The sequence below is a fragment of the Protopterus annectens genome, chromosome 3.part1 (assembly GCF_019279795.1).
Source record: "Protopterus annectens isolate FY-2018-M chromosome 3.part1, PAN1.0, whole genome shotgun sequence".
In the NCBI taxonomy this organism is placed as follows: Eukaryota; Metazoa; Chordata; order Ceratodontiformes; family Protopteridae; genus Protopterus; species Protopterus annectens.
Window position 1 is genome coordinate 452928835 of NC_056732.1, and position 12675 is coordinate 452941509.

The 12675-nt window shown below is 42.1% G+C and overlaps 1 protein-coding gene across 8 annotated transcripts in view; it reads left to right on the top strand.

Annotated features, from left to right (window-relative positions):
• The window catches only part of NUB1 (negative regulator of ubiquitin like proteins 1), a gene marked incomplete in the record, with an annotated part of 1333835 nt that overhangs the window by 1035976 nt on the left and 285184 nt on the right, over positions 1-12675 (top strand). For all 8 annotated transcript variants that reach the window (XM_044066898.1, XM_044066904.1, XM_044066897.1 and 5 more), the window contains 1 exon segment: positions 6664-6747. In XM_044066898.1, the coding sequence (XP_043922833.1) occupies positions 6664-6747 (84 nt within the window).

A 12675-nucleotide genomic window follows, 5' to 3' on the forward strand; every position in this document is an offset into this window, starting at 1 on the left:
AGGACACCGGTTTGGGTAGCCATCCACCTCCAGCTAGGTCTAAAAGCTGGAGTTAGAATATTTTTATGTATTTTTGGCAAACCATTCAGTGTGGGTACAGTAGGATGTTCTACTATAAGATACTGGAACAGATCTTTAGAAATAACTGTTTCCTCAAAGCAGTTGACAAGAGACTTGGTGAACCTTTCATTTAACTTTTGTACAGAATAAAGTTCTATATTAATTTACATGTTATTCATAGAAGTAACATAATACTCTTTATCTAACACAACAAAGGAACTGCCTTTATTGGCTGGTCGTATTACAATGTCACTATATCTCTGTAAATTTTCAAGTGCTTGTCTCTCATTTTTATTTAAGTTGTAAAACTTATTTCGTTTATACTCCCTGATATTTTCAAAAAGATTATAAATCTGTTGTTCACATGCATTTGAAAAAACTTCCAGGGTAGAAGACAATGTTGGACAGAAGGCACTCTATGGTTCCTGCCTTAAAAGAAAGTTGTGCCTTTAAAAGTTTTATAGCTATTGTATCTGCATGTTTTTTATTGTTAGATATTTAATTGAGTGTATTTTAAATATCTGAAATGCTGCTGGTTTTTTGTATGGTCTAAAGAAACGATTTTATCGCAAAAGCGCTCACCTGTATTCGAAAAAAGTCTGGAATTTATACCGCTCTTTGCCATTTGCTTTTTATTCATTTGCTGTGGTGCTGTGTTCTACATTTTTGATCATTTTATTTAGTTCGTGGTTGAACACAGCTTTGTCGTCAGCAGGACTTGTTTACCATATACCATGCATTTAATTTCAAGGCTCTAGTAAAGCAGAAGAATAAACTTATTCTTAAAGACATGTTACCTACTTCTGGAGAGGCTATATCAGTGTAAAAATCTCCAAAAAGTAAGGGGAAGGTGAAATCTTTGGTTCAAAGGCCTTTTGTCATCTTCTTCGGCGTCTGAATCTTTTTAAGAAATGACATTGTAAGGCTCTGACGTCAACCTCAGATCTGAAGAAATCAAAAATGTTGGATCCAAAGTCTTCAGATCCAAAGAAGTCAAAATTATCTGATCCTACCTTACCAGATCCAACAGTTTGAGTCAGATCCTAATGCTGCTGAACAGTCAAATATTATATTACCAAGGACTTGGTACTTTCCTTCAGCGGACCCAATGCCATCAAGAATACCATTGCCATTTTTGGAAAGACACAGATCCCCAGCAGTTTTGTTGGTTCCTCCTCTGACTCCAGTTATTGTTTGAGTGTCTGCATCCTAGATGTCCAGATTCTTCTGGCACTGATCTGAGGATTGTTTGGTTCTTGGATCCAAAGCATTCTCTGAGTGCTCTGATCCCATCTGATCTGTGGAGCTCTCTGAGCTGAAGCTTCCATGTCAGATCCGAGGTGTTGCAGTTGACTCCAAAGTTTTCAGAGCCATCTCTGCACCTCACAGCCGCAGTATTGGACAGCTCAGCTTTGGCTTCTACCTCAGGGATTTTGCCCTCTGTGCAGGGGAGGGTTGCAGTCCAGACGCTCGCCTTTTCGGATCTGGGGTCATCTCTCTGTCTGGGACAGTCTGTCTTTGAGGTTGTGAAGAGAGTTTTCACTACCTCAGCAGAACAGATAGATCCATCCTCTTTGGTTCCTAAATTTGTAACCTTGATGTCCCACTGCACAGAGCCTCACCAAGTCTTTCCATAGGGACAGCCAGTACCAAGACCCCAGGTTTCCACTCAAGGCATCTTGATTTCTTCTTCTGATACCTCCCCAGAGCACCCCATTGAGCAGGTCTGTAAGAAAAAAACATATAACAGGAAGCACATAAACTCACCTGAGGAGTCCATCATAGATGATACGGATTTCAATGAAGAAGGGTCCCCATGGTCACCTCCTGAAGATGTTCATTCAGAGACATTCTCAAAATCCTTAAGCAGAGAGGCGGCTGGATGCCCAGCAACCCTTCATCTGAGGAGTCTGTATTCCTGGAGGTCTTTGATACTGGACAGTCTGCCTCCTGTGTGATCCGCCTGCCAACGAGCTCATTGAATTAATTTCTTGGCGGGTGTGGAAAGAACCTGACAGCATTGAGCCCACACCTCAGAGGCCAGATAAGATTATGACACCACCAGCAAATAACCAGTTTTGGGGGAGAGGGGTGCCCATTGATGCCATGGTCATAGTGGCGGCCCCCGAAAAGGAATTTGCCGAGGAGAGTTCCATTGTCTATCCCTCCAACAGAGAGTCTCGGGCAATGGACAGATTTAGGAAGCATATCTACACTTTGGCAACCTTTGCGTTAAGGTCCCTGAACTATTTGGTACACTTTACTAGACTTCAGAGGGCCTTAACTAAAGAGTTCTCAAATACTCTCTCAGGAGCTGTTTCTGAAGAAGTTCAGACATCTGTGACTTACCAGATAGTTACCCTACAGTCCATATCCAGTTCTTCCATGAGGTTGATTTTACATGTAGCAGAAGGAACCGCAAGGGCACCGGGTTCAGCATTTTCATTTGGAGGTATGCCTAGATGTGCTTATGTGATTTTGTGGAGCCCTTCAAGTCCTCATTCATCAATGTCCCCTTTGACAGCACTTCTTTGATTGGCCCCAAGGTAAAGAACACACTTTCCAGGTGTGAAAAGGATTGGAAGACCTTGTCTGCCGTGGGCTTACATTTTTCTACCCCTTTGAGAACCTTTTTGAGGCATCAGCGGGGTGGATGAAAACTGGAGGTTTCTCCCAGAGGCAGAGGAGGGAACTCTAATGGTCAATGCCACCCCAGTGGCAGAGGTGGTAGCAAAACCAGGGTTCCAGGGAATCTTTCTTTGACAAACCCTATTAGCGCTCCTGAAAGGAGGCCCAATTGACCACCTCTGGAGGCCAATCGGGTGTCGCTTATCCCTGCACCATAGAGCCTGGCTAGAAATACAGATGATAATTGGGTGCAGAGGATTATTTTCAGAGGTTATATAATTCTCTTTTCCTCAAATCAAGGAAATTCCACGGTGTTCCATCCAATCAGAGGGAACAAGTAGCTATTCAAGTGCAAAAGCAGCTAGAAAAAAAAAAGTCATCCAAAAAGTCCTGCCAGACCAGTTAGAATCCAGAACTTACTCAAGATTCTTTTTAGTGCCAAAGAAAACTGGGGACTGGAGACCAGTTCTGGATCTCTGCAATCTGAACAAATCCATTCAACGAACCAAGTTCCTGATGATCACGGTTCTCTCCATTCTCCCTTTTCTGGGCAAGGATGACTGGATGTGCTCAACACACCTTCAGACTGCGTACTATCACATAAAAATGAACAGATGATCCTGAAGGTAATTATACTTCTGGCTAGGAGCCAGTCATTATCAGTTCATTGTTCTGTCCTTTGGTCTCACCACAGTCCCTAGGGTGTTCACCAAATGTATGGCAGTAGTAGCAGCTCACTTGAGACTGCAGGGATTCCAGCTGTTTCCATATTTAGACGACTGGCTCATTACACTCTGACCAGGCATCAACTAGCAAGGGCAAGAGTTCAGGTTCTCCAGACTTGTTCTGTCCTGGTGATTATCATAAGCTGCGAAAATCCTCGGCTACAACCAACTCAAAGTCTAGAGTTTATAGGAGCTGTACTCAACACAAAATCATCCATAGCTTGTCTCCCACCCTTAAGAGTTCAGATCATCAGATCACAGGTCAGAAGGGATAATCTGCAGTACTAAAATTTCAGTTCGACTTGCCCTGCAAGCTCTTGGTTCAGTGACAGCGCCAGTAACATTAGTACCTTTAGCCAGCTTCTACTTGAGAATCCTTCAGTGGATGTTAGCCACACAGTGGTCAGTACTTTACCAGCTCATGTCCTATCAGATACGAATAACTCAGATATGCAAGAGAGATCTCAAGTGGTGTGGATTCAATCAGACCAGGTTCTACAAGGCCATCTGTTCATTCCTCCTCAGCCCAAAGTATAGTGGCCATTGATGCTTCCCAGCTGGAGTGGGGGGAAGCATTTTCTGAGAAAAGCTGTCCAAGGCACTTGGTCCCCCAAAGAAGCCAACCTGCATATCCATGTCCTAGAGATGACAGCGGTGCTTTTAGTGTTGCATTCTTTTCAGGATGTTTTCCCTTTAGAGACAATTGCAATTCAAACAGACATGTCAGTAGTTTGGTACATGAACAAACAAGGAGGAACCAGATCCACTTATTCAGAAGTTCCTACAGGAAAGCTGCCATGTGGAAGAGCAAGGTTGTTCTCATTACACCATACTGGCCTCAACAGATTTGGTTTCCCTTCCTTTGGCCTCAATTGGTACACAAACCTTGGATTCTGGATCTGACTCCAGACCATCTGTCTCATCTGACAGGCATGATTCATCCAGACTTAAAAAACCTCAGGCTGACTGCCTGGCTTCTCCAGTTCCATTAATAGCCAGACAGCCTATGCTGTCTTCACCTGCCTGTCAAATGCTTTTATCTTCCCGTAAATCTTCTGCAAAGAAACTGTACTCCAGCAAATGGAAGAGGTTTGTTCATTGAGCCCAAAATAATCATATTGAACCTTATTCAGTTCCTGTACGTAGCATCCTGGAATTTTTTACACATCTTTTTTCAACAAGGAGCTAGTGCATCTACTGTTAAAGTTCAGTTAGCAGCAGCATCAGACTTTCAAACTGGTTTTCATGGATATTTTGTAGCCTCTCATAAACTAAGCAAAGCCTTCTTAAAAAGGTGTTCTTTTAATACTGTCTTTTAGATCCCATTCCTCCATGGTATCTAAATTTGGTACTGCAGTCTCTTAGTCAGGCCCCCTTTGAACCAGCAGCTAAGTGTGACCTTAAATACCTTTCTTGGAAAACTATTTTTCTGATTGCTATAACTTCTGCCAGAAGAATTTCTGAAATTCAAGCCTTGTCCTCCGAATCACCATACTTGATTTTCCACAAGGATAGAGTCACATTGAAAACTAACCCTTTCTTTCTGCCTAAAGTGGTGTCAGAATCTAACATTAGTCAGTCTATTAATTTACTAGTATTCTTTCCTAAATTTGCTAACAAAGGTGAATACATGTTGCATGTATTGGATGTCCATAGACAATTATGCTTTTATTAACATAGAAGAAAAGAATTCAGAAAAAAAATTACCAATTTGTTTCATTTGCAGAACTAAAATTGGGAAAACCAGTTGTCAAAGTTACATTATCTAGATGCCTAACCAATTGCATTTCATTTATGTATAACAAATTGGGCATTTCTGTACCAGAACTCATTCTACTAGATCCATGGCTACAGGCCAGAATGTCCATGGATGATATATGTGCAGCAGCAACTTGGGCTTCTCCCCATACCTTTTGTTACTCATTACAAACTGGATCTGGTCTCCAGAGGTGAAGCATCATTTTGTTCAGTGGTGCTTAGGAATCTCCTTTCTTGAGTCCACCTGGGATTATAGGTAGCTGGGGACTCTGTTCCATTAGTTGAGGATAGAATGAAAATTGACCACATCAGATAAAGAAGTTATGTACTCACCGTAACATTCCATCTGTGTTGTCCATTTTCATTTTTCCTTAACTCCCCTCCCACCAACCCCTGTCTGTGAAACTCCTAGAAAGAATGAGTGATTATAGGACACTTGTGTCCTTTTTACTGAACACCTGATATAGCCATCTCCAAGTCTATATACTAATTTTTCTTTCTGCTGTAAGCAAAGAAGATATGATATAATTGGGGTTGGTGCATTTTGGGTATGGGAGAAGTTCAAGTTCTTGGTTGCCACGAGCGTTAGCAACGGCCAAGTCAGATCTGAGGGATCAGATATAAACCCATTAGTTGAAGAATAAAAATGGACAACACAGATGGAACATTATGGTGAGTACATAGCTTCTTTTTAATAATGTTGTATGCCTTTAAACCTAGGAAGCATTAACATTATCTTTTGATCCAAACATGCACACACATACAAATGGGATTGTAGATAACCACTTGTAAATTATGTTATAAAGGAAAGACAATTGTCAAGTTTTAACTACAGTTTGAGCCATGCACCTTCAGCATAGTAGCTCAGTATCTGTGGAGGGCCTTTGATTAGCTGAGAGCACTACTCTCATTTATTTTTCAGTCCTCAAAATACTCACAGTTAAATAAGGAACTCGTATGGTCTTATGTTAACCCAGTTGTTATGAATATCAATTTAACTGTAGCTATACATGTGACTTTCCTAGATGCCATCCTTTAATTATTCATGTATAAAATGTCTTGAAGCATTAAAAAGTACCACTTAACCAAATGTTTTAAAAGTACTGAACACATGCTTGGAAATGTAATATTCTGACTGTGGTTTATATGTGTGGAATAAGTAAATGTCCATTATACTCCAGTGGTGTTAAGATTATTTTTATAACTGCTGCAATTGTATTTGTAAAGGAGTGACCAGGAAAGGCACTCATTTTGATGAGCATTGCTGGTAGGATGTCTTGTACATATGTGTATTTGAAACTGCATAATATCCGAGAGCATTTTCTGGTTTCAAATAGCTACTGTGCAAAAAATCAGTAGACAATGCACAGAAATTAATAAGCAGTATTAATAAAAGGCATGAATGAACTACAATTTAACAAAATTCTTACTTAATTCAACAGCATAATAACATTGCTTTTTCCATGTTTTGCATTGTGTGATTCTGATTTAGGTACTTCTTGATAATCCAGATCTTTTGGCACTAGCGGATCCTGAGACCAGTACAGTTTCAGTATCTCCAGAATCGATTGAAAAGGTACATTTTGTGAGCACTAAAATAACTGAAGGATATGTGGAAGGGTGAACAATACCCCATGTGTTTTTTTATCTTTATCAGAATCTTTCCATTGCTAGGCAGATGAGTTCTGTTTGGGGAAAAATACTTCCACTTTTTAACTTTGACAGATAATTAACTTTTTGTGTGAAATTAATTATTTTAAGTTAGGGAAAAGGTGTTTATAGACTGTCACATAACTTTTAGGAACTTTTAAGCCCGGTGTATTTCTTTTACTTTTACTTTTGTGGGGAAAAGTCGTTATAACTAATTTAAAAGTACTTTTTCTTTGGTAAAGGTTGTAGTATTTTACTTTTAGGGCTTGGTGTAAGTGTTAAAAGTTATTTTCATTGTGTTTTTAGTGAAAAACATGACTTATTTACTACTTGGCTGTTTTACTGACTACTGCTGCCAGGCTTCCTGGGAATCGGCCATCTTTTTCTGCTTTACCATGTAACATCCTCCCAGTTGTTTCTTCCAACCACAAAAAGAAAAGAAAAGAAAAAAAGCAGCCTTTGCTAACACAGCAGGCAACTAAAGTACCTCGGGTACATATGGGTGACCCGGCTGTGGCCATTTCTGTTTTTTCAGACCATTCATCTTTTTCATTAGCTCTAGCTGGTGTAATCATTGCAGCCACCATGGAACAGGGCTTAGCACATCTTCTGCAGCTGTTGGAGTGCTCTTGGTGGGCATGGGAGAATCAGTGTTGTCTGTCTTAGGAGGAGGAGCAAGGAATACCTTTTTGCCTAGCCAGACTAGGATGACTATCCTTAGGTAGGTTTTGCCTTCAAAACCAGTCTGTTTCTTCAGAATTCCTGACAAAAAAAGAGTCAAAGTTAAAACATATATCTTCTCCTGTTTCAGTTACTTTGGACAGGAATGATTTATTGGGCTTAGCTCAGGGTTTCATTCAGACTCTTGACCTTTCCAGTTCTGCTGTTGCCAGTAAAAGATAAAGGGAGTTTTAATTTTCTGATTGGGGGGAGGTCAAGGTTTGAACCATAAAATGACAGTAAATGGACAACTTCTGTTTTTCTTCTCAGGTTTCTAATTCTGACTCTGAGGAAAATGTGGTTTCTGACAGTTCCTTTGGAGGCTTCTCTTTTTCTGAAACCATTTCCAAAATGAATCAGCTAATGTCCTTCCCATATCACTGTTGCATTATTTATATAACGGATCTCCTGCCAAGGATAGCCCAATGTCCTGTCAGTGTACCAAAGCCTTTAAATTTTGTAGGCACTGTACGTCACATACATGCTGCCACATAAGGCATAGGGTATAAAGTTAACTTATAGACACAAACACTCGGAACTTCTTTCATGCCAGTCTGAATGTCATTGTTGAACATAGGTCTGAATGACATTCTGCTGTGCTGGTTGCCAAGACTCTTCAGATAAGTCCCCCATTTGAGTTTCTTCTCTACCTTTTTTCGTTATTGTAGTGTATTTGTGTTCATATCATCCAAGAAGGGAAAATGTCAGTGTGGGAAGCAGATTCCCCATAATGACTGTCATGATCAGTGTCTTTTTTGCTCAAGCACTTTCCACAACCATGTTCAGTGCTCCAGCCACCAAACATTTGTCCTCCCTAAGACCTTTTGTAGTTGCTTGTCTCCCTTATCCATATACCTTGAGAACCAATTACTTAAGCTGTTGGCTGAGGTTGCTCTGGTGGAATCCTCCCATCCCGAGGGTCAGCAGTCTACCAAGAAGGCCAAAAAGACTAGGTCTGATCCAGCTGCTGTCCCACCTCCCCAGGATGTCTGTCTAGAATCTAGTGAAGGCCTAGGAGAAGGTGCTTGCCTTGGATTCCTTTGCTGCAACCCTGTCAGAAACCATCATAGATCTAAATTCTCGCACATACTCAAGCATTTCCAATATCTGTTCTGGACATTGAGTTGGAACCTCAGCTGATTATTTCTGAGGGACTGAGGGCGATTCTTCAGATTTTAGTGAGGGAAGAGATTGCTACTATGATTATCGAATCCCACCAAGGGTCTGAACCACCAAGAGTCCTTTGGGTGGATGTTCTGCTCAAGAAAAAGCAAAAAAAAAAACTAAACACTTTACACCTGTTGTTACAGATCCTCAACATTGAATGGCATGAATTTACTCCAGGTCTGTCCAGTGCTTTAATGGCCTTGAAGCCACCTCAAGGGGTGTCTGTCCCTGCTTCTCCCTCGTCTTCCACACCTGTTAAGAAGCCTAGGGAATTTGATTCCTCAGATGAGGACTTAGACTCTGGGGAGGAATCCTTAGCTTACTCCTTCTCATATTTCTTCTCCTCTAGACTACGGTTCTAAGGAAGAGGATTCTTTGAGCCGATATTTTATAAACTTACTTCAGTCCGAAGATCCTCTTATTCCTAACATTCCTCTGATTTTACTTTACCTGACAGAACTCTTACATAAGGGTCTCTCCTTCTCTTACATAAAAATACATGCCTCTGCTATTTCTGCTCATTTTAATACAGACCCTCCAATCTTTTCCCACCAGCTCATGAGACAGTTTCTCAGAGGAGCTAAGAACTTAAGGCCCCCTAGATCTCCACCCATTCCTGCTTGGGATCTCAACTATGTTTTGGAAAAGCTCACCTTACCTCCTTTTGAGCCTGCTGCCACATCTGACATCAAGTTTTTATCTTGGAAGACAGCCATCCTATTAGCTCTGACCTCTGCCAGGAGAGTCTCAGAGTTGCAAGCTCTTATGGCTGTGGAACCTTATATTATTTTTCATCAAGACAGGGTGTCTTTAAGGACTAATCCTACCTTCATGCCTAAGGTGGTTTCCAAAGTGGCTTTAAATCAAACTATTCACTTGCCAACTTTTTTCCCCAGTCCTCAAAATAAAGGGGAAAGGATCTTGCATTCCTTGGATGTACACAGACAACTACGTTTTTACCTGGACAGAACCAAGGACATTAGGAAATCAGAGCAATTGTTTGTTTCTTATGTTTCAAGTTCCCAAGGTAAAGCCATTTCAAAACAGACCATTTCTAAATGGATTGCTCATGGAATCAGATTTTGCTATTCACACCATGGAAAGCAAATCCCAGGGAGTATAAGGGCTCACTCTACCAGAGCTGCTGCCACTTCATCTGCCTTTCTCAGGGGAGTTCCTACCAAAGACATTTTGGAAGCTGCAACTTGGAGTTCAGTGCATACTTTTTCCAAACACTACAATCTACCTCTCTACTCTAAGTCTAGGGCAGGCTTTGCTTTTGCAGTCTTGCAGGGCCTTTTAGCCACCCCCTCTACTTTATGACCACCTCCCTTTTATTCTGCTTTGGAATTCAGCCCTAGAGTCATGACTGCAACAGTGAAACACGATGAACATAGTACAGTTGTGTACACTTACCATAAATGTAGATGTTCGAGTGTCTTCACTGTTGCAGTCTGGGTTATCCTCCCTCCTGTCCCCTCTTATTTTTTCCTTTGTGTGGTTCCTTTCTTCACCCTTCTTCTGAGGTGTATTTGCAAAGGGTATAGGATCTTACTCATTTTGGAACACCTGACATCTGGGGCAAGAAAAACTGGAGAACATGGCGTCGGCTGCCAGCTTTGTACTCCTGGTGCTCTGACGTCAGGGAGCATGGCTGAGCAGCCGTTGCCAGACCCAGACTTTGGGATTCTGGCCGACCGAGGACTGCCTGCCGGCAGGGGAGAACCCTACAGTCATGACTGCAGCAGTGAAGACACTCGAACATCTACATTTATGGTAAGTGTACACAACTGTACTTTCTGTGATGAAGTGTTATTCTTTGCTACATCTGCAGGCTTTACCTGATGTTAAAGCCAAGCTTTTGGATGCCCCTCTGGATAATAAAAATCTTTTTGGGACAGTTGCTGCTGACCTGTTTAAGTCCCTCCAGAATAAGGGTACGACCTTACAGGAACTCAAATGTATTTTTGTCTAACCTATCCCCAAATTCCAGAGAATTACCATTCTCTGTCTTTGTCTGCAGGCAGACTTGCCCACCACCCAAGGGCAAAAAAGGTGCATTCCCCCTGCTAAATTTGCTTAGAATCCTTTGTCCCAGAAGCCATCTTTTTAGGACAAGCCTGTCTCCATTTGACATTTGGCCTCCTCTTCCCCTCGGCTAGGTCCCCCTTGTCTCTCTACCTTTCTCTGTCTCTTCCAAATTGGTATTAAATCACCCTGGATTCCTGGGTGCTGCCTGTTATTCGTCAGGGGTATTTCATGGTTTGGAAATCCCCCCCCCCCCTTTCAGGCATTCCACGTCCTCCTCTGGAACAGCTTCCTCATTTCCCAGAGGTTTTGCAGTCCCTTTTAGATCAGGGTTGTATTCAGCCTGATGTTCTTCGTGTTTCACTGTTGCAGTCATTACATTTGGGTAATCTGCTGGCAGGTTGCCCTCAGTCGGTCTGAATTTCAACGTCTTGGGTCCTGCGTCGGATGCTGTGTCTCCTCTTCCATAACGTCAGGTCATCAGGGGTATTAAACAAGCAGCTGACACCATTTTCTTCAGTCTTTCTTGCCGCGTGGTGCCTGAAGCAGAAGCATTTTGCAAGTGCCGGTCGGCCGACTCCTGAAATATTCGAGTTTGAGTTTCAGAACCGAAGTCTTCACTAAAGTTAAGTACCCCATTGGGGAAACTTTTTTCTTGCTCCATACCGATGTCAGAAAAAGTTAATAATTGTATTACTTGTGGGAAACAAATACCTCATAAGGATTTCCATTTATACTGTATTCCTTGCCTAGGCCCTGATCACAACGTGCCTGTCTGTTTTGTGCTAGATTTAACCAACGCACTATTAAGCGTCGGTATACTTTTGCCTCAAAGTATTTTGGAAACATTTAACTACCCAGAAATGTCGTATAGCAATCCAACTACCGGAGTACATAAAAAACGCAACGAAAAGGACAGAGACAGGCAGTCGAGGTCTAAAACCGATGATGAAGTTTCTCCTAAGCCAGTTGCCGGTTCTCCGGTAGTCAGGCGCTTTTGCAGCCACTGATACTCGCTACTTTCGAGTCGCAGGCCCCTACCGAGACGAATGTGGAGTCCGGCATGCCGCGAGATACTCAAAGTATTGGCTCCACAGATGTATCTCCCTCGGATGGGTCCGGAGCCACTGAGCAGGCACAAGCTTCTGAGAGTGTATTCAGGCCTCAATATTTTTATATCAAACCGACGACAGCTGCAAAACCAAAGACGAAAACAACTTATAAAACTAAAAGACTGACGCATGAGCCACGTGCACAGGCTGCTATGCCTAAAAAGCAGATAAACAAAATGGCTGAAGACCTTATTACCTTGATCAGGGGTTCCCATCCCCGTCCTGATAAGAGGCCTAGGCAAGGCACTGATTATGAATCTTCAGATCAGGTTTCTTTTTCTTCTGATTCCTCTTCTGATCAGGAATTATCTATACCTCCCTATGAGGATTCTGATGCAGAGGAGTCTATACCATCTGCATCACCTCCTGAGGATTATTCATTTTGAGAAACCTTGCATACTTTGAGGGAGCATTTTCATTGGGAGAGTCAAGATTTCTCAGAATCAAAAAAGTGGCTCAGGGATTTCCTTCTCCCTCAGCACAGGCCTTTAGCCATACCCCCTGTTTTAGACATTGTGGATGATGTGTTTTCGGAGTCAAGCTTGTCCCCTGACTCCTTACCTCCAGCTCCCAGCAAGCCTGACAGATATTACAGGGTCCCTGACTCACACAAATTTCTATTTAGAAACCCTGCTGCTGATCCTGAAACTATTTCACAGGGTCCAAAGGGAGTTAAGGCCACAACAGCAAAAAATCCTACCCCCTCTGACAGAGATTCAAGGGCACTGGATAGATGGGTTGGGAGGGTGGCCTAATGATTAAGGTGTTTGCCTTAGAAACACAAGGTGCAGGGTTTGAGTCTCACAAGGGATAATTGGCTAGGCTTG